Below are 27,280 nucleotides of genomic sequence, written 5' to 3'. Positions count from 1 at the left end.
CGCGATGAGAACACCCCCACCATGGCGGTTTCTGTCCTTTCGAAATACTCTGTACGTGCTTGGAAATACTTCAGCATCTTGGATAGATGAGTCGAGCCAGGATTCCGTTCCCACAACTATATCTGGTTTTGTGCTCTCCAGGAGGTTAAGGATTTCCGCTCGTTTTCCTCGAGAGGACTGAAAGTTGATGTTTAAAAGACGAAGGGGCCGTTTTTTCCATCCATCTTGCTGACTGGCACGGGTTGGTGTTGACATATGAACTGGTCTGTCAAAGTCATTTGGTGTCGAGTGTGTACTACTATTTATTCCATGGAGATCAAAGACAGTTGAACTGGCATTAGGAATGCCACAGATGGCACAATACCAAGACTCCTCTTCGCCTAGCTCCCCAAGGTGCTCATAGAGGGTTGTATCTACACTCTGACAACGGGCATGGTACCACTGTCCACACGCATTGCATGCCAATCCTCGGTCACTCCACTTTACTGTGCCGTCGCAGGTACCACATAACCATGACAAGTGCTTTGAGTGAGCATCTGTAGACACATTTGTGTCAGGACTCAGCTTGCCATTAGCAGGTCCAGGATTGGGTTCCGGTGCATAGGAAAGACTTAAAAGGAGTGAAGACAGGTAGAGAAGAACTAACCCATCTTTACAGGTGTCCTGGTGAAATATTGACTTGGATGCATGTACAAACAGACTGACAGAGGGAGCCTTAGGGGCACGGAATAAGGCTTTATTCCTGAAGTGTGTTGTGTGAACGTCAATCACATCATAAACTGTTCCAGAAACATCAATGATATGCAGGTCTCTTATGAAAGTAAATGTCACATATGTATGTGTGTACGTAAGCACACACCGTGTATTTCATACATTTAGCCATGCCGGTGTATATGAAATTGTTGCACAGTAGTACATGTAATCTAATGTTTGTGTATTGTCGTGAAGAAAGCATAACACTAGCGCTTATTATGACTGAATGAGGGATGAATGCAGCGGTAGCGATCACTGAACGTTGCCTGCACGGCTACAAAGCAGAAAAACATGCTGAATTATCGGCTCTGCTACGGCTCCATTGGGTTTTTGGCCAATATAGACAGGTTAAAATCTACCGCGGGAAACAAAATTTGTGGCCGCTGGCCGCGTTAGACAGGTGGCCGCCATACACAGGGTCTTTAACAGGGGTTTTCTCTCGGGGGGATTTTCCAGCGGCCACTGTAGACAAGTGGTCGCTATAGAAAGGTGGCCGCTAAGCCAGGTTTGACTGTACTTATAAGTTGTATATTACACATTAGAGACTATTCAAATTCATGAAATTCTTCAATCAAAAGGTTTTTATGCAACTGATTGACAAATTGCCCTACATATTGATTGATTTTAAAAATACGGACTGAATTGATCAGTGTTTTTATAGTAGTACGTAGCCATGATAAAAGAACTCATGTGCAGCAGCACTGTTTTTGACTGCATTACCATGGTCATCACAGTGCACTGCTCTGTCCTTTTTGACTTTGTCCTAGAAGTGATAAATGTGCGAAACCCTCGGCCCTCTTTGGTTGTATTTAGGAAAACAATAAGTTTGTTCACTAAAACCCAGGATCTGTGCCTAAAATTGTATTTGTACAGTTTCTCGTTATAGGTCGAGAGTAGAAGTGTTTTGGTTGTTTAGCCCTGCATTACAGTTAAGACCATCGTCTTCCCATCCCATGTAAACTGCGACAAGCCCCAACTTTTAAACGGAACGCTCCCACAACCACAGTATAAAAACTGTGTACAAGGAGCGCCCCGGGGCGTTGGGCCGGGGCGTTGGGCCGGGGTTCACATCCCATGCAGCTCCATTGACCATACGCTCGATATCCATTATCCAGGGGCCCCGAAATTATCCATGACTAGACTATGTAGACTCTAGATCTAGTAGAGAATACAATATAATTTACAAAATAGATTCTACAAGAATCAGTATCTAATTTAGTAGCATAGGGGAATCATTACGTATTGGCTGTAACACTCTAACAGAAAAACAGATCATGAGATAACTGCGACCACCAGCTTGTTAGCCACTAACGGACGGTTAGCTGTACATAACTGAGCACAACCAGGAGCGCCCCGGGGTTAATCATGAGATAGAACTCCATGGACAAACCTGCAGCCACCACAACTCCACATGTTCTGACAAATGGAGAATAATATTTCCACAGAGTGTTACAGCAACCATTATCGCAGCAGTCTCCAGCCATTCTCAGACTCAGTATCACGACGAATTATCAGAATCTGTGGTCCCCGGGTCCCAAAACATTCAGAAAACCGAGTCGAGTCACCCCCGTGCTCCCAGTAGATGTACTGTGGTGGTGTGTGATCAGCTAGCAAACTAGCACTAGCTAGCTAGCCTGTGGCGGGCGCGTCGTCGGGCATGACGACTTCGCAGGCGCGGCATTAGCTGTGCACGTACGTACGTGTGCATACTAGTACTAGTATACCAAAGTAACCTCTTTGGTGCATACAATACTCAGTAGTCTGTTCATAGCACTGCATGCAAGGATAGGAGCGCACGCAGTGCGCACTTCCGTTCGCTTCTAGCAGGGAGTTTCGTCTCACCCAAAGAGGTTCTTTTCCTCCTTGGTCTCACCTCCCTCCCTGCTTCTAGATACAGTACTGTGTACTCCGGGTCATCGTGAAAATACATTCCGTCATGTGATGCTATTATAATAATAGTATGAAAATACTTGTACTAACTTCTACTCCTTGCTTTTTAGTCTTCTCAGCAGAAAATTAATCTGCCTAGGCCCCCGGTACACAAATAAAGGGTCCAACGCTCTCCAAAAGAAAAATAAAGGCATCCAAAATTTATCCAAAGAATTCAGAAACAAAGTATCATTACAAAATACATGTACATACAACCTGCAAACTTTCTGGGGGTCAATAAACTTCATGTTCACGTGAATCAATAAACTTCACGCTACTTTTTGATATGCATGGTCATTATGCTGTTCCATAATAGACTTGGAATATGATCATAATTGATCTTACGCTCAATAAATCCAGCGTTAGATCAATCGTATTTCTTTATGAAACAGGTCTTATTAGTTCTTCGGTATGGCAGCGAAATCTGGGCGTAGATATAAGAGAAAAAAAAATATTACTGACCTCCCTAAAAATAGCAAATATACATTTTTTAACAAGTAGTCATGACTGTAGCTGTGAAAATTATCTGATGACAGGGAAACGGGGAAATGGTGAGAGACTCTGTTCAATGATGAACAATATTTTTCAGTCACAGTTTGTTTGAGATGAATTTCATTATCATTGTTTGTTTGTCCGGCTCTCTCTACGGAGAAAACATTATTAGTCTAGGTTACTTCACAAAAAGGCCAATCATAGGCCTACCCAAGATGGAAAACCATTCAACGCATAAAGCTTATGCACACTTTTAAATCTGGCTAAATATTGTGATAGCATCATGCTTTACTTTTGATTTTCTTTACTACATGTATTTTGATTAATATTTACTAATCGTTACATTTGTGTTTTCTTTACTACTTTGTCTTGTATATGCCTAGGCCTACTTATGGTACATTGGTTATTTAACAACCCGGCTCATAAATTTGTGGCAGTTGTCACTGTGACCTTTGACCTTGGATCATGATCCCCAAAGTCAATGTTTCTTTCTTACCTCTTTACTAACACAACCTGTACATTAATTTTGTGATAATTCGTTCGTCCATTCCCAAGAGTTATCTTGTAGGTCTACACAGACAGACAGACGTCTAACAGACAACACATAGACAAATAGTAAGTCAGACAAACAGACAGACAGACAGACAAGTAGGTTTCACCATCTGGCGAAAATTATTAATCGAGTACGGTACTGGATGCCTCTTTGTCGCCGATCGACAGAGGGCTTACTGTACCACTGATTTAGGATGAATGCATACGTACTGCCATCAAAAATAAAACGGGGATTCCCGGCCGGTGTTTGCGTACACTACTCCTTGACATCCTCAATAAAGCCAAGCAACGACTAGTGCAGTACCAGTGCACTTCAAACGTCGGTGAATGATACAGACTATCTCACACACGGGCTTACTTGGGGATAACACAGGAGAAACACTGTACGGTGCAAGCAACGCAGAAAAGGTAACTACAGATTTGTGCTTTGAGGTAATATGCATAATTTTGTAGTGTTTCACTCGTGCATGAATTACTTTGTTTCTTTGTCGTGCCGCAGGTGAAACGTTTCACCTCCCGGGCTCCCTGCGTACCGTAATCGCGTATACTGTCATGTAGTACATGCTCTTGACAAACCATGTTACGAAATTGTGTCAGCGTGTGCGTGTCCAGATTACCATATAGGTAATTCTTGCCGTAGCTTTCATTATTCAGCAAAATCACCGTTTTCCACCTTTTGGTTAAAATCATAGGTCTTACAGGCGGGGTGCAAGTTTGACAATAATCTGTGAATTCTCTTAACGTTAGTAGTTTATACATAAATAGATCTATATCCGTGTTGTGTCTTTCCACTCTGTTACCGATCTTGTCTAAATCTTATGTCTCTATTTTTTTTATATATAATCATGCTACAACGTGGGAACAACAGTTTGTTTGTTTATTTGTTTAGATTTTTTTTTTCTTTAGTGACATAATGATATTTACCCATCTTTGGGCCTGCTATTTTGTCAGTATTTGCATTTTACAGAGGAAGCCAGCCTACCACCAGGCGGACACATTCTCTTTCACATACTCACACGCACACACACACACACACACACACACACTAGAACGAAACGAGTCCACACACTTCCGTATTAATATTCGGAAACCGCATGATTATAATATGAGTGACATCAACTGAACGCGATGGCATTCATCGTCATTGGGAAATTCATCGTGAGTCCAGGGGAATTACTCACTACCGGTATTCAGCGGTATTGCGTAGTACGATTGTATAGTACAGCTGTATTACCACACACACAGAGCAAATAAATTCCATGAATGAACGTCATACGTTGTGCAAGGAGCTTCCTTTTGACACCAACAAACCACTCGAACCGCCAACGCAACGGCGCGGCGGCGCGGCGTTGCATGTAGCCTTTTGTCAAGGCCCTCTTGCTCTGATGGGCGAGCGAAGCGAGCCCAGCCGAGCGCGCAACCCCACTCAGCTGGGCTCTCTTCACCATACAGCGAGAGGGCCTTGACAAAAGGCTACATTGCATGAGACCCATGAGTAAATATTTCAAAGAGAATGGAAAACGCCACTAAACACAAAACAACAACAAACAACAACAACATGAGTTGGGCAGAGGGTCCTGAGTGCGGCAAATGAGGGATCTAGATGGTCTGTGTGCGCGACCGAGAAGCCTGCTCAATGTAACGAGCCGGGCTGATCAGAGTTTGCCATCAGCATGCACCAGAACTTATTTGCCCCAACCGTATAACAGCAGACACATAGCGCGCATAAAAATAATTGTAAAAAGTGTATTTTTTGTGAGGAATTAATTATATGTAAAATATTGATATCATAAAGATAAAGGCGTAAATATTCACATCTGAATGACGCGCCTTAAATATAAAAACAACAAAAAACAACACTAGGTATGTACAGCGTGATTGAAGCTAGTCTAGATCCTGGACTGCAGTGGTTTTCCTGTTGTAATAACAGCGCTACAAGCACTATCGTCAGCGTCGAGTTCATACGAGAATTCTCTCGGTAGAGTAGTATGCTGTTTGACTACGGAGCTACATTTCCATTGTTTAACCCATGTTGAGAGCGTGTACGACAAACAACAACAGCAAAACGTCTAGAATCTAGACTAGTAATGAGCTTTGTCGCTCCATGTAAAAGACAAGTTGGTGTACAGGCTTTATTGTAAAGTGTGTAGGTCTTCCCTATTTCATATTGGTGAATCCCTCGCTTCTGATTGGTTGAAAATGCAGACATAAGTTCTGCAATGTATTGTATTGCCTACAGTTGTTACATGTATTTGAAAATTACTGGTAATACTACGCTTCCTCGTAGTACCCGAACTGCCCCAAACTGCCCTGCTTTGATTCGTATAATTGTCATAGATGGAAGTGTGAAAAATGTAGGCCTACAAAAATAATAATAGAATAACAAAAACCAATAATTCATTTTTTGGGAAGGCCTACCCTGATATTTGCACCAAAAAAGGGGGCGGGGGCTGCTAAACTCCGCTCAGAGGTCCTCAAAGGGGAATTCCGGACCAGTTGAAAGTTCGTCAGATAAGAAAGAGGAACATTCTACCAGCCCAACTGCGAAAGTTTGATCAAACTCATATAAAATTTGGGGAAGTTATGAAATTGTGAAGTTTCACTAGCAGTAGTTCTTCCAACAGTCAATATGAATGTGCAAATGAGTGAGTTTATGATGTCATGTCCTCACAACTTAAAAATCTTAAGATTTACAGGTGTTTTATGTCGTTGCTGGTGTTCAAACACAATCATTCCCCATGCAGTCGCAAATCCGTATGGCTTATCGTTATTTTGAGGATATTCAGCCAAAAATAACATTATGCTTTACACTTTTTTCCGCTCCTTTTTTTTTGTCGAGCCCACCGGAGGTGAGGGGAGACTAAGGGATCGCCTGCGGCGTCTGTCCGTCCGTCGTCCGTCCGTCCGTCGTCTGTCCGTAACGCTACAAAAACTTCAATAACTCTTTACTCTGGGCTTCAATTGTAATCAAACTTGGAGGGAAGAGGGGTCATACAAAGTTTCACATTTTACCATGTATGAAGGTTACCTCAAGGTCAAAGGTCACAGGCAGGGGTCAATGAACTTTTAGATCCCAATGTTAAGTTTTTATGGCGCGTTTCTATTATGGGTCTTAACTTTTGATCCATAACTCCATTTGTGACTAAACTTGGATGGTAGATGTCCCTTGGGGAGTGGATGATCACCACAAGGTCAAAGGTCACAAGCAGGGGTCATCGAACTTTTAGAGCCCAATGTTTTTACGGCGCGTTTCTATTATGGGTCATATAATTTGATCCATAGGTCCGTTTGTGACCAAACTTGGATGGTAGATGTCCCTTGAGGAGTGGATGATCACAAGGTCAAAGGTCACAGGCAGGGGTCAACAAACTTTTTAGAGCCCAGTGTTAAGTTTTTATGTTGCGTTACTTTTTTGCCATAAATTTTTATCCTTTGATATCTCTTTTTATCTGTTATATCTTTTTTTTTCTGTTATATCCCATTCGCGTACAATTTCTTGTACGCGAATGGGCGAGACACATTATGGCACTTGACTTGTTTATTGTATACGATCAATGACGTATAACTTTCCTCGTCACAAAAAAAGAAGAGAATATTGCCACACACAAACGGTTTGATGTACTCTATTTACCTTTGGCATTGTGTAGTGTTTTACTATGATTTTTATTTTCAAGATTGCTGCATGCGTCAGACCGAAATTATGCTACATCAGGTAAAGATTCTACACATAGATACAGAGATGATACGATTTTTTTTAATTGAATTTCTTTGAAAGGTGCGTTTGCTGAAAATTTGAAGGAAATGAACAATCGACAAGTTGCACTGGAGAAGAGCGTTACCACTTCACAAGCCAGGAGACTGACAGAATTGGAAACTATAAACAAACGACTTCTTGCTCTCGTTGCTGGTAAGATGTGTTATCTAAAGTTGTGTATATTAAGTGTGATTTAATAGGTACATATATATATATATATATATATATATGTATATTGAGAGAGAAAAAACTATATAAGTGCATGTTACTTTTCGATATCGGTTCAAAGATATTCACAATTCTCTCCCTTTTTTGTAGGAGTGATGCGGTGCTGATAATAGTGGTGAAAATAAACATTAAGCGATGGTTTAAATAGTCAGCATAATATCTAAATTCTCACTAGACTTGAAGACTTTTTTAACGGCGTTTTAACGAAATAGAAGTATGACAACGGGCAATAAATAGCTCAGAGAATAAGAATGTACTGGACTATTGCACAAAACTCCACGAGTGTGTGACGCAGACAAGACAATGATGAATCATAATAGACCAGGAGTTCCCGTTCTCTTATGTAACAATATCCGGAAGTATTCTGTCAGGCAATTCGACGAATATTTTGCTATTCTGCATGCTTGTATTCTATATAATACATGTAATTCCATCGTAACGCCATGCTGCCATGTAAGCCACACATATGAACAGACATGGGTATACGATAGTGACACACTGCCGCGTGACTTACCATACTTTATAACGCATTACCTCTGTATATTTTACACGTGTATTTCTCACTTAACTCATTAGCATTAATGTCTGTGGCGTAAACATTCTTATACCCAGAGATATAGACGCAGTCAAACTGGCAAACGATCGAGAATATGGCGATCTTTAAGATCTCGAAGTTTTGCCAGTGTGACCGCGCCTATTGTGTCAGATAGGGGGTCCGTTATACTTCATCAATCAAGAAAGAGCCGGAATTAGGGTTATGCAAAAGCCATAAAATAGGGATTTTGTTAGTTAACAAATTTACAAGAATGAACGTTTCAATCAAAAACCACTAAGTAAATGGATGACGCGGTGCATCTTACTCGGAATTATGCCAAATCATACAAGGATACTGCAATATAATATACACAAAGGAATGGATAACCGTACGAAATTTGCATTCACACACTCGGCTGAATATCCAATTGGGTATTCCTCGAAGTGGCATTATTGTATCCGTTATATTTAATGGATACAAAAAAAACCCCAAAGGAAATTCTGTAACTTTTTGATATCGGTACAATGCCAAATTTCAAACGTATATACGAAATGCGACTAAAAGAATTTTAAACAAAACAAAGCGAATTTCTGAAGGGGTCAAAATACACTTTTATTAGAAAGTGCAAGTCGGTAATTTTTTCATGTTTTCAAGTACACCATGTCATGACTGTATAGTGATTATGCAAAGAATCCTCAAGTATAATAGTTATGTGAGTTTCACGTTTTTAAAGAACTGAATATCATCTATGTCAGACGATGAGCACAACTGCATGTATTTTACACCTGTCATTAAAAGGGGTTCACGTCACGAGACCGACACCCACGAGTCATACAGCCCATGAGTAGTTTACACAGCTCACGAGTCATACAGCCCATGAGTTCGACACTAAGCTAACAATTAAGGTCCATCATGCACGAGACCCGTGTTGTATCTGTCGAACTCGTGGGTTGTTTTCAGCTAGTGTCGAATTTATGGGCTTTATTTGCCCATGAAGTGTCGAACTCGTGCTATGAGCTGTATGACTCGTGAGACGTATGACTCATGGACCCGTTTTCAATGTCGAACTCGTGGGCTGTATGACTCGTAGGTGTGGGTCTCGGGGGATGACCCCATTAAAAGTGATTCGTTGGAGGTCGAATGGGGAACAATTATAATCCACCACAAATAGAGTGAGAACACTATAAAGAATGCGTATGATTTAAATTCTTGAAAGGTGAATCACTTTAATGAATCAAGAGGAATTTCTCTTTCTTTCCAGATGTTTTGCAGAAGGGATTGGAGAGGTTCATTTTTCCGAAACACACAAATTCCCTTTAGCTATGTTCGTTCATCCGAAAATGAAATATGATTCGTTAATCCCAACATTACGTGGCGTTATTCCGTTTAGGTTCGTTATTCCGAATGTCTCTTAATCCGAAAATGAAAGAAGGTACAATAAAGAATTGTAACCGATAGTACTCGGCAAATAAGAATGAAGCTGAAGAAAACACCACTGCGTGACATGTAATGGGCATGGACATGACTGTGAATGTGTGTGTGTGATGTATATGGTTTTTCTTTTTGTGTGTGTGCATGACGTATGGGAGATATCAAACATGCTGAGAGAACAGAATTTGGGTATTAGCATGTTTGCTTACATACTAATTTGTATGCCATAGCTTCATTCATGACTCATTGAATATTGTAGCTTTCCCGTCTCATCATTCATAGGGTATGTCTACAACAAAGCGGTGTTTCTTTTTAGTACAAATTTGTAATAGCTCCAAGAAAAGGCACGTGTGGACTTGTGTCCGTACATGTTTTCTGTGAATCAGGGCTTTTTAGCGTATATTATACGTCGAAAAGCTTGGCAAGAAGTTACAAGTATTGGATGACGCAGTGAATTGTCAAGAACACTGTGTTTTTCCACGATGATTATCAATTACGCACGTCTCGTAGTTTCTATCGTAAAAAGAGCTAGGGTCACGTACTAGTACAATTGAAACTCTTTGTTTTGGGGAACTACCCAGTCCTTGTGCATTTACTATTTTGAGATAGTGGTAGACAGCTAGTCACGTTTGTTTGAGCACGCGGTTCCTCCAATCTTATCTATTGAAATAAAACCATAAAAGTCAAATTCTTTGACAATAAGTTTCTTAATAACTTGTGGTGTTGTTTGCTCATGCAGGAGTAGGGACAGTCAAGTCTGTGTGTGCACGGACATGATGTACCATGCCCGTCGTGTCATGTTCCCAGTTTGATCGGTTTAGGGAACATATTGTACTGGATGCGCGCTCTCTATCATTATAGACCATAATTTCCTTTTTATTTGAGTTTTGTGAAAGCTCATCATTATGCATCGAGTGTGCTTTTTAACGCATGGAAATTAAACCTCATATCCACACATTCTCTATGCAGTGTGTCTGTGCATGCAGTGCGCGGTAAAATAGATCATGGTCAGAAGAGGATAACTTGACCATGTTGAAAAGAAAGAGTGATAATGAGCAATCACTATCTATACACCTCATCATATGATTTGATTAGTGGGCACAGTTTCTATTACCATTGCTCACAATCACGTGCCCTAAATATAGACTATTTACCTATTGTGATTAGACCGAAGTAAACCTCTCTTATATACCTCTCTTACTGCTTCTAAAGACAATAAGTTTGTTGTATCTGATCATAAACCATGTGGTTAGAACCACTGCATTTTTTCATCGTTCACTTACATGATTAGATATGGGGAATTCCCTCGATTCGAAACCTATAAGCTTAACTCTCTGTCCATGATTATATACGGCCAATTATCCTTATTCTTACAGACGTCTGTGGGGGCAAACTTAAAATGAGTGATCTCAAGGATATTTCTCTGGATCCAAGCGACCTGTTGCACCAAATCGACGCCCGCATCGCCAAACCGCCGAACTACGGCGATGGGGAATCGGCGGAAGAAGAGGAGGAGGAGGATCAAAAAGGTACCATAGACATCAGCACCAATACCTCGCGTGGGACTGAGGGGAGAGATGAAACCGACGGCGTGGGCGAAGACGACAACGGGAAGAAGGCGGTGCCACCTACTACATACGATGTGTGCGAGGATGACCACGACACTACGCGTCGTGCTGATAAAGGAGTCGACGACAGCCCAAACGAAATGTCTGGTGAAGATAGCGACGAAAAAGTTAATCGGGCTGTTCATGAGAAGGTGGCAGAAGAGGAGGAGGCGACGGGGAAGGGAGCCGGTGGTGGGCAAAAGCAGACCGGTGGTTCCTGGGTATTGGTTCAACGGGATGGTGAGGTAGGGAAAGTTATTTATTCACACTTTGTTTACCTATTTATATGCATTCATTTCTTTATTATATGGTGAGGGTAAAGATAGTTTTCTGTTATCACTTAAATCATAAGATTCATCGGATGAATCGTCACATTGCCTTCTAACTGAGGTTCGTAAAGGTTTGATCTTTTGTGTTTGTCTGTTGTTGGTTTTGTGGGGGTGCCCATTGTGTCATTAACGCCCCCAATTGAACCCTTAATACGTTTTGATTGCTATCCATTTCTCAAGTGCGTCGCCCTCGTACATTTGTACGTTGAATTTACTATCATTATTGTATTCCACTGTGAGTTTTGTTTTTGATTTGTTTGGGTCACTTCTGTTCAAAGTGTAATTTTCAACAGACACGTTATAGATAGCAATGTCCCAGTCCTTATTAAAGTAAGGGTTATTAAACATTTTTCCAATGAAATGTTTAATTTTCCATTTCATTCAACAGAACACACAAAATAGGATAATGAAACACTTTTCAAATGAAGTGCTTAATTTTCTATTTCTTTCAACAGAACACACAAAATAGGATTATGAAACACTTTTCAAATAAAGTGTCTAATTTTCTTTTTTTTTTCAACTGAATGCACAAAAGTAGCAAAGTTCACGGAAATTATAACAAAATGTGAACTTATAGAACGCAGAAATGGCTCCTAGAGTGTACAGTATATAAAAATGTTAGAATGTAAGGCGTATTGCTTCTCCTAATTCAGCGCAACTGGTGGACTGTGACAAAGATGTAGAATAGATGGACGAAAAGAATAAAATGATTTTCATATTCACCTTTCGCTTCGCTCTTCCTTTGTCACAAACTTTGCTACCTATAAGACGGCGAAAGACGATCACGCAGAGGACAGCAGCCTAGATAACATCCCGACGCTCGTTGACGGAGTCGAAACAGCGATGGAAGAAATGACAAAGGGAGATCCAGGAGCTTTCAGTCGGCTGATTAGCTTCTTGATGACTCTTTTACCTCAGATTCTCTTCCTTGTGGATGAGCTGAAGACGCTAAAGGTAAACAGAAAAACCTCAAAAGTAAACGTGGAGAACAAAAATCATCAAAGTAAACATGGTAAACAAAATCATCAAAAGTAAACATGGTAAACAAAATCATCAAAAGTAAACATGGTAAACAAAATCATCAAAAGTAAACATGGTAAAGAAAAATTATCAAAAGTAAACATGGTAAACAAAATCATCAAAAGTAAACATGGTAAAGAAAAATTATCAAAAGTAAACATGGTAAACAAAATCATCAAAAGTAAACATGGTAAACAAAAATCATCAAAAGTAAACATGGTAAACAAAAATCAAAAGTAAACATAGTAAACAAAAATCATGAACAGTAAACATGGTAAACGAAATCATCAAAAGTAAATATGGTAAACAAAAATTATCGTGATCATTATTTTTTTGATTCACGAATTCACAACAACGCTAGTGATTGTACCGGATAGATAACTGAGAACTAATTTGTACATGTATCATTATTTTTAGTCATATTTGTATCAAGATGTACATGCTTTTATTTTTGTTTCATTTACTTTCCTTGTATTATTCGTTCTTTTATTGCAATAGTATATTTCTGTTCTTATATTGTGCAAATGATACGTTCAATTATTGTGCGCGTGCGCGCTCAACAATATGATAAAAAAGCGCCTCTACGAAGAAAAAAGTACAAATCGAAAACGATCCACTTTCCCCTACCAATAGAAAATAAAATGATTATAATACAATATGCGTAGATGAAATGTAAAAGCTGATAATTGTTTAAGACTTATGATTACATATACTAGTAACCCACTGAGACAAGTTTTCGACGTAACCGACATAATGTTTTATCATAAAAAAGTTTATAAATTGCTATATCATTTATCTATCTATATCTATAGCGTCCTGTGTGATGAATGATTCAATCAAATTTCTTTTCTGTATAGAATATGGATTGTTCCGCCTCAATGGGGATTCATGCCTTGACTGCAAACCAGTAAGACAAAGAAATTCGACTACATGTGTGATTGTAAATATAGAGTAACGCAGAAAGGTTTTTAGCACTTTCCCACACTATGTAATCTTGGTCAATGGAATTGCTGTCCCGTGACAGGTGAGTCATGACTGTGGCGCCTCTTAGCTTAATTTGGATCCATTGGTCCAGCTGCGACCTGAAGATGTCTTTCGCATATACACACACACACTCACAAAGAAGTGTGCACTCACACACACAAAGAAGAAAATACACCGTTAGCAAATGCTTTGCTTGAATCGTTTCACATAGTAAAATGATACCCTATAATTATGTCCTAATCGTTTTCCTTTCAATTATCATTGAAGGCAAAAATGAGGGGACTGATCATGAGAAATCGGCATCTGGAGAGAGAGGTTCGTCGTTCGGAAGAAGCGGAAAAAAGGTAAACCTGAGAAAGGATATGCCTCTCCTTGTTCGAATTGACTTTCATTAATGCAGTGAGGTAAAAAAAAACAACAACGAAGAAAAAGCTTTCATGCTATGGAAGAAGTTCCATTACAATCAGAAAAAAGCTTTATAAGGTTTTAGAGGTATAATGCATTTTTACCCTCCCCCCTCCCCCCCCCCCCCCCCAAAAAAAAGTTGCACGTTGCAACCACATGATGCAAATTAGAAACTTTAACGTAATGTTTTATCTAAATTGTTTCCAAATGGGATCCGATTCTGTTTTATCGACTTGAATGTCAAAATATTCAACTATAACATGAAGTGACATTCACTTTGGGATTGATGTTGTCTACGGTAGATGAGAAGTGTAATCACTCTCAGTTACAGTCTCCCGTCTCTTAAGTTAGCAGCAAAATAAAACAAATACTGAAATTTATTATTCAGTGTATATAATGTATATGTACTGTATATATTATATAAAGTATCAATCTGTCAGTAGGCCCTATACAAGGGTGGGAAAAATAACCAAAAAAAAAAAAAAAACACAAAAAATAGGAAACAAAGAAACAAGCAAACAAACAAAATCCTGCGTAGTTCATACCTTCACAAGAGATTCTCGTTCATCCTCATATAAATTTTCATTAATAAATTGTCTGCAAAAAACCACAACAAGCAAACCGCGATTTAATCTTTTGAGTCAATATGGCGACGCCCTGTGTTGCACAAAATATCGCTTGTATAATCGCAGTTTTTGTGACGTTTGGAGCAATTTCATGAAGAATTTCATGGGGAATGTGTTCTCTGGGGTTTTATACTACACGTCAAAATCATTATAGACCCCTGTCCAGAGCTGGGAGTAATACCGAAGGTATAACTGTCTTATTTGGTCTTTGTTTCAGGAGGCAGGTGGAGAAAGTGTCCATTGGTACCACAGCGTTGATTCAACCCGAAGCCCCGAGTACCAAGTGCATGGTAAGTGTCGTCAAGGTGATTTTGGAATCATCTCCCTGATTTTTTAAATTTCGTCCAATGAATGTTCTCGGGGAAGGTCGTACAGCCAATCAAAAGGTTTTCAGGTAAGAGTTGGCAGTTTGGATGTGGAATGAGAGTGTGTTGGTTCCGATAACTTCATTGCTCATACTGGTAACTGATACACAAAATCACCTCTGTCATATATCACTAAAGGTTATAGATTCTGGTATCTGTTAACGTCATGTTAGGCCTAAGGAGTTGACGGACTTATCAGAGCGCTACATCCAGGGGAGTTTCGAGGCACCAAATAATACCACCTTCATTGTAATAACTGTATCTGCCACAAGCGTGGGTGCACATCGCATGATATTATCGCAGAAATTTGGATGTTGCAGAAAGCTTCTTTTGGTCAGCCCCGGGATAAGCCCGGCTATCAATCCTGCTGAAATGTAATACAACTAAAAAGACCAAAGTGCCTTCCTTGTTTTGCCACAGTTTTTTTTATATGCATCTGCAGAGTATAATGTTATGCGATATCAAATATTTAGTCGATATCAATGATCGTTACCTTATTGAAATCCACCTCTCATTCAATCATCTTGTTGTTTATCATAATCATTTTGCAGGCGTGCGAGAAACGGAAAGAATCGGAAGTAACGGAAGACACACCACTTGCGTCAGAGACTGATTGGAAGAAAGAGGCACACAGGTTGAAAAGCCAGTGCAGGGAGGTAAGAATTCAGACCTTCAGGTTTTTGCTGCAGAACAAATTTATTATATATATATATTGTATATATGTGAAACAATCAACTCTAGGTTAGAGAACCAACGTTGTTCGAAAGTGTTCGAGACAGTAAAGGAAAACAAAGGTGAGATAGTAAACGAAACTTTGAAATGAATTATGTTAATACAGTAATGCATTTCAAAATACACGTATGGATATCATTTAATATCTAACTTATCGAATATGGAAACAAACACGTTACTAGAAGGGCTCTTTAACTACAGCTTCGAGAAAGTAATCCATGGGTTACGCGTCTCAAGGTATTACTAGCTTCACAATAGTGATTAATCGAAACTCTCTTCTTCCATGGCACAGCTCCAGCGCGTGAATCACTCGTGGGAGAAGTACACCACCAAGATATCGATGCGACACGAGGCGGAGATGAGAAAGAAAGATGGCCAACTGGCAGCCACCGAGGAGAGATGCAAGATCCTCGAAAAGAGAATGGAGAGGAAGTTCAAAGAGTATGACCAGACACTGTTTCATCTCAAGAATATGGAGTCACAACAGAAGGTACGGAGGCTGCCCTCGATGCACTGGGTTTCGCGCAATGTTTCGGTTCGAAGAGTAAAAGTTGTATACCAAAGTCTTGGACCGTGATATATATAGATTCATTCCACTACTTATCACATCCTAAAATGACACAATGATATCATAGTTGACAACCCTTAAAATCAAAAGAATACCCATGTGCATAGCAGAGATATCATGGAATCTTATCTGATAGAACTTGTAACGATTAAAGAAAAATGTTCTCTTCGAAATGGAATAAAACAATATCAAGTTGATGACAGATAGATCTCCTGCAATAGATATTACTTTTTTTTTTGACTGGAAAGCGAATGTCAGAAATGGATGAACAATATCCTCAAAGTTCACAGCAACATGATAAGCGTACTTTACTGTAATGTATGTCCCCACTCCCCCATGCGCCAAGAGAGATTCTATACAACTATATCTGACTGTTAGATGCTGAATGCAGTGCTATAACTATCTGGTAGTCGTAAGCCACGATGTGTTCTCATTCTCTTCTCACGGTTTTCTGAACTCACAGAGCGTTGCCGAAAGGTACCGGAAGGAGCGGGACCACTTCCGCCAGAAGACCGAATTACTGACCGTGCAGCTTGGAGACAGAGAAGACGAAATAAAACGGCTCAACGAGGTATGACGCTCATATACATTGTTGGATATGGACATCGGGTTATTTCTTCTTCTATACAACATTTTTTTTTTTCATTGCAACTGATTGACAAATTGCCCTACATCGACGTAAATAAGCACTGGATTGATCAGTGTTTTAGTAGTAGCCATGATAAAAAATCATGGGCGTACATACTCGAGCAGGATTCGAACCCACGACCTCCTGATCACCGGACAGGCGTCATCTCCACTAGACCACCGAGCTTTCGCCCGACAGCAAGTGTTGGTTCTAATCCTTATAGCATGCAGCGGGTACTGCTTTGTTATTCAAATTTATGAAGAACTTCATAAATTTTTTTTTCGTTGTCTGTTGAAGGTGTCTGGTCGGAATTAAACGAAGGGAAAAACAGCACTACAAACTTAAAGAACCCTTTGTCGAAGTAGCAGTTATTCAGTGATATTGTGAATTGTTTTCTAATTTATATTCATAATGAAAAAAAAAACAACTGATTCTAGCTCCATGTAAAATTACTCCAAGATACCCACGATGTATTAATGCAGAATTTGTGCGTTCTTTAATCAGGTTGTTGAACGCAAGAGTGCTCAGAAGGCTGTTCAGGAGTCTGGACTGAAGCAACAAGCGCGCCTCATCGACCAGCCACGCCCCGGCTCTCCCAACAGAGAACTGGTTCTTGAAGAAAAGAGGCGCTCTGCCGCACCTCCAGCTGGCCACGCCCAGCATTGTCCGGAAGGGCGCCGCGAAGAGGCGCTATCGAAACGAGCCTCGGGCAAGGTATCATCACCCCCGCTCTCGCCGAGGGGTCCTCCAGAGCAAGTGAAGGAGGCACCGCTCAGTTTGACGAGGAGCGAGCTCAAGGATCAAGTCCTACTCTACAGGGAACAGGTTAGTTTTTACCTCATTCCTTAGCATCCGAGGACGTGAGAATTCGTGTGACAAGACAGTGTTCAGTGAGGATACTGAGTTTTCGCGAGGTGACGAAAAACAAGGGAGAGAGAAAGGAAGGGCTTTTACCTACTGTTGGTGTTTGTGAAGTGGAAATGGAACATTATACATAATACTTATGTATCTATCTACGTCTATACAATATGTGTCTATATTCATATATACGCACTAGTAGAAGTGTACAATACTCATTCTTTCAACTTAATGATTGTATTTTAACAAAATTAGATGTCTGTAATATGAGATGATGTAAATTGTGTAAGTCTGTACAAATGTTGCTAGTAATGAAGTCATTGCTTTAGCGATATTGTGGCAATGAATTTGTCACCATCGAGTAAATGCAGTTTAATTCATTTTATGTTGTTAACTTCTGCGCCGGTCAAATAACCATCTAACAGTCCTAACCCTATACGACTACTGCATCATACCATTTCAAATTTGATATTTTAATCAGCTAAAATGGAGCGAAAATCGCCCTTCTACTATGATTTGCAGCTAAGAGAAACAAAGTCTCGCAGGTCATAATTCCCTTGTATAAACAAGGAAGAGGAACGTGTGCACTCGAAATTAAAAATCAAAATGTGGGTATATTGTCAACAAATGAAACGAGCACGCATTATCTGCCTAAAGAGTCCAGTGCCCTATTTCCATCGAAGTAAAGCGTTTGTATTTTAAAAGCAGCAAACATAATCTAGAACACAGATAATGGAGCGAAATCACTATAATGTCTCGCATGTCCATTAATATGAAATAAAACTGGCGTCTTTTGCCGGATGCATAGTGCGCAAATCATGAAAGCACAGCTCATCAAGAGGGGTGACCCAAATTGCACACAATTGAAATGATGTCATTAATTTGACAAATTGCCATTGGGGATTTCCCTGGCTCGGCCCACCATTTTGTTTGTATTTCCTCATCGCAGTTACCAAATTTCCGGGATTATTACTTTTATGAGATTAATTGGTTAGGTCATGGTGAATCACTTAAGATTTTATTGAATATACTTTGATTTTACGAGGAATTGGGATCTGGTTTATTTTTATGAGTGGACTTCGGTCAACATCACCAACACTCAAGTCCAAGAGTTAACAACGACCATTATAAGAAGACGGAAGTTTGTGTCGTCTACGTTGTTCCTCCCTTCCAGTACTCTAAACTTCTGCAACATGTACAAAGCTGAATACAAAGAAGGGTATTTCAACATTTTGGGACATTATGTCAAATTCTATTCTAAACGAATGGCAAGTGTGTCATGTTTATTCCTCTCCACTTTACTGCTTTGTATGCGCTCGCGTCGAGCAAGAAATCAACTCTCGACAACACTTAGCAATATCCAACGTCCACATTACGTTCTCACATTCGAATTTATGGAGGCTATTCTATTTCATGATGTGTTCCGAGTCAAAACATTATTTTTCTGGGGATTATCTTCGTAAAAGACCTCAGTTTTGAAAAGGAAACTATGAAAACACTGTAAAAATGAAAGTTGTTATTCGTATGTATCTGATTGTTCCTCCTTCTTGACTCTTATCTCCGATCATTAGTTCAGACCTCTCGTCTTTCCTGTTGTTATTTTATCCCGCTTGCCTCGCTGTAGTTCCTATAGCCTCCCAACGTCATATTTCCGAGACGTATCGACAATAGATGAGGTAAAATATATCACTAACGCTTTCGAAAGCAAATGCGTAAAACAGCTTCAGGATTATACTTTTTAAATTTTTCGTCGACTTCAAAAACATTGAAACGGAAGTGATCACGGTAATTTCACCACTTGCTCACATAAATACATTTATATCTTGATCGTAACATGCTTAATGTTACTTTCACTGACGTCGGTCGGATCTTGTGTAATCTTTACTAATAACAATCTCTAGCGAGTGTTGGAGTCAAAGACAAAAACAATGGGCTCCTCCTTACAAGTGCAGATAAAACAAATCGTTCCAAGAATCAAAGTGTCGAATGTTTTGATATCAGTGTCGCGATATCAATTTTAAGTTCATCGAATAATGTTAATATCATTGGTACGCTTACAGGATGGACGTTCATCTTCAGTCAACTCGACAGTCCTTTGTGTATATACATGTAAAACTTTGAATTTGAAATACTCCCTATAGGGGATTCTATGTCGAATGTGATGTTAAGCGAGTCTCTGTTTTGTAAGAAGAATATATGGATGCACTTACAGAAGTTTAGTGAACCCCTGCGTTCATATTCAATTTTGATATTTTTATGCAACTGATTGACAAATTGCCCTACATCGACGTAGAATTTCATGAATCTAAATAATTTTGATGTTGTAGAGATACCTTTATATGTAAATGAATTAGTTGATTAAACTTTTATCGTACGCGTTACTTACTCCTTATTTTAGTTTACATAAGATGGAGGGCTTTGTGCATGACTGCATTCTTGTATACCATTCCTACATGGTATGGTCATCTTACCGACTCATGACCCTTGAACCATTCTTAAGTAGCCTCGTCCGCGAACTGTTGTATGTAATCAATCCATCTAGTATGACGCTGCAAGAAATGAAGGAAAAATATTACGTGGTAACACTTACAGTACGTTGTGTAATCAGGTCGACTGCAAGGAGGCAAAGTTCCAAAGCTGGTGAAAGATATCTTGCAATAATTGATGAAGAGGCTGCACACCCAATAGTCTTCCGAGACGAAGATTTGAGTCCTAAGAAGGAGAAGTGCCCCTCTGTAAAGATGCAAGATTATTCGTGATCTTTGTGAAATGGCGGCGACAGCAGAAGAAGAAGAAGAAGAAGAAGAGTTGAATGTGTGAGACACACTCAGAGGCTGTCGTGCTGTAGATAGTGATAGTCTGGAGCCCAAGATGGGTTTATTCGCTCTCTCCGAACAGAGAGGCGCAAGTCCAACCCCTGTGGTGCCTCCCGTTTATCACTACCAAGCCCGCTGCCTGAAGATGTGAAAAAGCATCCCTTATATAGGCGTAATCCATTATATCTTACGAAACACACCACCTCATTAGGCACGGAGTCGTTGCTTTCTTGTTTTCCCTATATTTTTAGGGAATACCAGATGAATGTGCGCTGGAAGTCAGAATCGTTCAAATCATTCCTTTTGACTGAAGACCGAGATAATTAGGGGTCACTGGATTAAAGCATGTTTGTACACGTTTAGCATCGTCGGGAGAAGCAATAGCCACGCCCATTTCACTTCTGCATAATCATTGTTTCCTTTTTTGTTTACTTTAGGATGTAATTCAAAAGTATTCAACCATGTCTGTGTATTTACATTTCAGAGTGTATTTCCTAATGATGTTAACGTGTTATAGTGTTAAACGATATACTATCATGTCTATCGATGGTGATATAAAGATATACATAGTGATTACGAATGGTAGAGCAATTTTCTTTTCCAGAATGAGCTTACGTTACGTGATGAGACCTCAATATCATCGTCATTATGTCATAGGGCCTATATTTAGTTTTTTAAGACAATTCTTGCTTGAATCGACTGAAGCGTTTGAAGTGAATATGGACATAATGTTGATGATGATTGTGACGACGATTGCAATGAAATAATGACATTGACAATTTTAATAGTAATTATGATAACAGGACACTGTTAATGATGTCAGTTGTAAAGACAACAGAGCACTAAGATCTTGTGGGAGCCATCCCATTCTGTCCATGAAACCTCTCAGAGAGGGATACAAAGCGAGAATATCATTACTGAAAAAAATCCCATTAACTGTTTAAAAGCAAAGTATTATAAGGCAGGGGTAGAATGTTTAAAGATATGCCACATTTCGTATTCTGGATGGAAAAAAGGTCATCATGTCTTGGTAGATGGTCACATAGTTTCATACAACTAATGCATACAATGATGATGAAGATAATCTAAGATTGCATTCCCACGCGTCATACTTCCAGTCTAAGAGGATGTCCATGAACCTAAATAGCAGAAACAACAACGACAACGACAGCGAAATAATCACGAGCTATCAGATATTTCGCAAGTTTTCGTGGTCTACTGTAGATCGTTAACAACTTCCCCAGACCTCAATGCACCGACAATTGCGGTTTCATTGTGGCGAGGATAACGAAGTAATGAACTCTTAACCAAACTTTAACGCGTGACGCGGTGACGTTAATGAAGACTTTTCCTGTCTAAAATCCCCTCGAGGTTTTAAGTGTGAGGCAACATCCATTCATCGTCATGACCACGCCCAAATTCTGAATGGGCGTCTCCCCATGCAACAGCAACAAAACAAAGCAAACACACAAACACAAAAATGAAAAGAGAGTCCAGAATGTAGACTAATACACAACATGCGCTAATACACCTGCAGAAAGGTGTATTATTGACACGCCATGCATTCCAACTTCTTTAGTATTTTATTTCATTAAATTAACAATGTGATAACATCATTCCTTTCTTTGGAGGTTGGTAATAAATAAGTCATGGATTTTTTTTCACTTGGGAACAATACAGCAACACCGTGGTATAATGGATATCGTGTACAATGCTTTCAGTTATTGAACAGAAGGTCCGACCTGGGGGGCATTTCATGAAACATTTTGTCCGACAAATTTGCTGTCAGCCAATCAGATGCAAGGATTTCTATAGCTTTTAACAGTTTGTCAGATGAAATATCTGACAAAAGGCTTCATGAAATGCCCCCAGGTTCGATTCGGGGTGCCTTCATTGTTGGACAACACGGTCGACTCACAAAGTGTGGGTAATACTAAAGATGTTCTTGAAGAGCAGTGCTAATAGATTAAAAAATTATAATTCTTGAATATACTACTAATAACATATTAATAATAATGAGAAACTAATAAGGGTGCAAAGTGATCACCACTGTTAGTCATGTAATTTCTTTTCTAATATGAAATATGAGATTTAGATGTTATAGTTCTATAAAGGCATGTATGTAAGGACGTTCTTTCGGTTATTGCCGCTCTTTTGTGTGTATTTATTGCATTTCTGGCGTATGCTCTATAGGAACAAAGATAATTATCTTTCTCCGTCACACGTGTGTGTAGTATACATATTAAGATAGAGGATAGTGTATAAACATATACTATATTCATGCATATGTTCTTGTGTATGTGCGTATGTGTATGTGTATGAGAGTGTATGGCGTATGTGAGTGCGTACATTATTCACGTATTTGTTGTATATTTTATTATACAGTTATTGTTTCACCAAGTTTCTTAATACATATACACAACTTTGTTTTATTGGTTTTTCATATGCCTAACACACCCCTGAGTTTTACGCACTAATATCTACGAATCTATACCTACCTATCTATCTGTTGTCTACCTCCCTTTCTATCCATCTATCTATCCATCTATCTATCTATCTATCTATCGATCGATCGATCGATCTATCGATCGATCTATCTATCTATCTATCTATCTATCTATCTATTTATCTATCTATATACCTATCTATCTCTGTCATCGCTTGCCTTTATCCGAGGACCACCATCCTCCATGATAAGAGGTGTCGTACTGTATGAGGTACTGTATGTTGTACTGTCCTCACCACTGTTTACTAGCGCTTTCTCCTTGTTTTATTTTACAGATGGACGTTTACCGATCAGATTTTCACCAAGAGAGGCGTGATCGTGAGAAAGCCGTGGGCCAGGTGGATTCTCTGAAGAAAGAACTGGATAAGACGAAAAACAAACTCAAAGACCTGCAAACGGTGAGTAGGGCGAAGGGAGCCTTACACTAAAGATGGGGATGAAGTTTTGGAAATCCATCGGAATTGAGTGAAACAATGATGAAAATCTGATGCTGCTGCTGATGATGATGATGACGATGACAATGGATACAATTATACTGATAGCAATAATAACCACGATAAAAGAACTTTTCCTGAATTGTAGACTATGATTATGATATATTTATATCTTTATTATTTAATTTTAATGTAGATTTCAACCCCTAATAGAAATATATTGGTAACACAGTAATCACCAATACATGGTTTCACCTACACTGGCTCACACCATTAATATCAATAATCAATATATTTACCACAGATATGTTTCTTATTGTTAGTTTTGTTTGTATTGCTTTGTGTTTGTTATTCACGCCACAGAGAAGGAAGGTAGAGGCACACAACCTATACGTCTTGGCACGCCAGCAGGGAAGGGGCGAGATTTTTCCCGAGGAGGCGCAAGAAATGCGGCTCCGGGAAATCGTAAGTCTGCTCCTCCAGTTATAATTCCTCCTTCTTTTAATTTTCTTCTGTCCGACTTCTGCTAGTTTTTAGTCAGTTTTTTTTTTGTCATTTTGTTTAGCTATAATATCTACTTGCCTGTAGCTTTATTAGCCCGTTGAAGACTAGTCCCGAGTATACTCGCGCAGGTGTCTATGGAAAATGAGTGTTATAGCAAAATCAGCCCGTCCTCAATGGATTATACTATCCACATAGGCAGACAGTTAACATTTAGGTTTACATTTTAGTACGTCACAGTGCCATATGCTCTTTAATTCATTGTAACGATGTCTTTGCTAACTATGGTCTAGTAACCTGGTCATGATCAAAATATTCGTCATGATTAATATATTGAACGATTTATTTTTAAAACTTTCAGCAATATTTTATCATAACGCACTCGGGAGTTTCTATTTTTATAACCCTGTACAAATTTTAGCGTCCTTTGTGGCTCATTGAGTTGACAACGAACGGCAAAGTTTAAGATATGAGTTCCCTTGTAAGATGAGTGACAGCAGACCTAGAGCTTAATCAATCGAACTATGTATCATGTAAAAAGCACCGGGCCCGGTTACGTATTAGCATTTTGATATTTCTAATGCGATGATCACAAGAAGATATTTTCATCAATGTTAATTGGCTGACATAGACATCTTCAGTAGTTGCAGGGTTTTTGTGTCTGTGTGTCTGTGTGTGTGTGTGTGTGTGTGTGTGTGTTTTTTCGTCAGGAATGCTGTGGGCGGCGGAGACATATTGAAAGGAGGATAGATAATAAATTCTTGCATGGTATAAGGTTGTTAAAACTGACGACGTCTCTATATCGTGCCATTAGGATTTTTTATTCATGTATTTTGCTTATTTTTCTGCAGCAACAGTCTGTCAGAGGAGGGCAGAAATATCCTGCGTATGGGAGGAAGCAGGCTGAGGATAATGACTACCTTTTGGAGGTAAGAGCGAGAGAGAAAGCGTTAGGGTGTACCTATATAGCTGGGTTTTTTCTTCAATTCAGTTCAATTTACTGTATTTCAACAAATCTCCATACAAGCATACAGCATACAAGGGACATCATAAAGGCAAATGAAAAATATGTTTCAATGTCGAACGTTTCTCAGAAACCTAATTTCTAACTCCTTGCCCAGGAGGAAGATGTGTACTACGTTGCTCAGACACACGTAGCAATTATAGTCATTATTACAGTTACCATGACAACCAACTGACAACCAATCGGTAAATGATACCGTCTTGCTATTGAAGCTGCATTTGAAGTTTGAAGTTTGAAGTTTGAAGTTTTGAAGTTTTATTAGCAACAACAATTGAACATGTACATTTTCAATCATAACATTATTGTATAATTACATACATATGTGAAAAAAAAAATTACTTATCTATTACTCCTTTATATACAATACATAATTAAAGGATGACATTTGAGATTTATATTTAAATATGATACGTGTAGCATAATTCTACAAAGTTGTTGTTAACAAGGGAACCAAAAGTTAGCACAAGTGCTAGTCGAGATTGGTCACCTTGATCTTCATACTGTAATTTACTGTAATTTCCAAGAATATGAGAACTTCACTAAACGTCTTCCATGATGGTTTACTGCATTTCGCCGTCTCCACTTTCTGCAGAACCTTACATTACTTTGGAAAATGCAGAAGCATTTGAAATTATTTAATCTGAATCTCAATCCATCTTTTAATGATTTTCACCTTAAAAACTGTGTCTGCATAAGTCTTTGAGAGAACATTCGCTATTATTACAGTGGATCTATCAGTGAGTTTATAGTCTTAAAATGTATTAAAAAGTCAAACTAGAAACAGAGCAAATACACATACAGAATAATTATAACACTCTAACACGTGATTCTTTTATTCAACCACAGGGACATCTGTACGAAGAGTTATATTAAACCTTCTACTCCTAACTCCACATATACAAGCGGGCTCGGCAAAGTCCCCTGTTGATTAGACGAACTGCGCCTTGTGTGGGTAAGCCAAGCCCGAACCGGAGAAGAACGCCGCAACAAGAACTTGGCTTTGCTACCCGTCCACCACACCCAGCTCTGAGCACAGGGATTGTCAAGTGTTTTATTCAACTTTGCATAATAGCCAAAATGCACTACTGGGTCAAGGGAATTGAATTTTACGTGTGCGTTTGTGGATTGGTCAGTGTGACTTTTTTTCACCAATGATCAAAAATAATTTCATTTGCATAGTATACTTTTTTTAAAGGACAAGTTCACCTTCATAAACATAACGATTGAGAAAATGCAACAATATTAGTAGAACACATCAGTGAAAGTTTGAGGAAAATTGGACAATCCATGCAAAAGTTATGAATTTTAAAAATTTTTGTTTCGGAACCGCTGGATGAGGAGACTACTACAGCTTGTGAGTCATATGCGTACAACAGTATAAAGAAAATATAAAGAAAATTCAACATATTTTCACTTTTTTCGCATAATAAAAGAGCACTTGACTTGCCTCTTTCTAAAGGCAGGGGGAATAATATTACCCATAACATTTGTCGGTAACGAGTCGGGGGAATGTGTACTTTTTTCATAAGATGAAATTTTGTGAAATTCTCTTTATATTTTCCTTATATTGTTGTACGCATGTGACATCTAAGTTTTTCACACACTGCAGTAGTCTTCTCATCCAGCGGTTACTGCACAAAAACTTAAAAAATTCATAACTTTTGAACGGATTGTCCGATTTTTCTCAAACTTTCAATGATGTGTTCTACTAATATTGCTACATTCTCTCAATCCTTATGTTTATGAAGGTGAACTTGTCCTTTAAACAAACAGTTATTGCGGTTTTATACTTGTAATGGTAGAATTCATCGTACCAGAGCGATAACTGTATTGGTATGTCTTTTTCTATATGTTTTTTTTTTCAATTGATAGTGGGTAGTAATTACGAGAGTTCTTTTTTTTTCAGTTAAGCGCTAATCCTATTTTTTATATCATATGTTTTTTTTTCAAAGATTTACATTTAATTTGCTTGTTAGAACTAATTATTAGCTGCATACTACTCTGCTTGATGTCGAAATAAACCTTTTGCTACTGAACATCAAAATAATGTTCAAAGAATGCCGTTCCATGGTTGATGAGTTGCTGTTCAAGCTATTTTTATTACGGTTTCTACATTTGTCTGTCCGAGAGTTTGATGCGATCAATAGTGACTGCCTCCTAATGGGAAAAAGAAGCAAGTTACAGAAGTATCATTTCTCAAAAT

At 39.0% G+C, this 27,280-nt stretch overlaps 2 protein-coding genes across 2 annotated transcripts in view; one reads left to right on the top strand and one right to left on the bottom strand.

Annotated features, from left to right (window-relative positions):
- LOC139742931 (uncharacterized) overlaps positions 1-2,289 on the bottom strand; it is a 34,751-nt gene extending 32,462 nt beyond the window's left edge. The window contains exon 1 of the mRNA XM_071653439.1: positions 2,144-2,289. Within this exon, the coding sequence (XP_071509540.1) occupies positions 2,144-2,237 (94 nt within the window). The 5' untranslated portion in view covers positions 2,238-2,289. The remainder of the gene's footprint in view (positions 1-2,143) is intronic.
- Positions 2,290-4,133: 1,844 nt separating this feature from the next.
- LOC139742924 (uncharacterized) lies at positions 4,134-26,262 on the top strand. Its single transcript, XM_071653433.1, has 14 exons — positions 4,134-4,158; positions 7,502-7,633; positions 11,051-11,526; positions 12,379-12,564; positions 13,882-13,958; positions 14,863-14,935; positions 15,562-15,666; positions 16,035-16,232; positions 16,774-16,881; positions 17,443-17,763; positions 23,394-23,516; positions 23,916-24,017; positions 24,905-24,982; positions 25,924-26,262. Exons 2-14 carry the CDS (start codon positions 7,528-7,530, stop codon positions 25,948-25,950), a joined length of 1,980 nt encoding a protein of 659 aa, XP_071509534.1. The 5' UTR covers positions 4,134-4,158; positions 7,502-7,527; the 3' UTR covers positions 25,951-26,262.
- Positions 26,263-27,280: the final 1,018 nt, after the last annotated feature.

The sequence above is a fragment of the Diadema antillarum genome, unplaced genomic scaffold (assembly GCF_040938485.1).
Source record: "Diadema antillarum isolate AM-2024a unplaced genomic scaffold, OU_Dant_1.0 seq00001037_RagTag, whole genome shotgun sequence".
Classification (NCBI taxonomy): domain Eukaryota; kingdom Metazoa; phylum Echinodermata; class Echinoidea; order Diadematoida; family Diadematidae; genus Diadema; species Diadema antillarum.
Note: the sequence above shows the minus strand (reverse complement) of the source record. Positions and strands in the feature narration are given on the sequence as shown.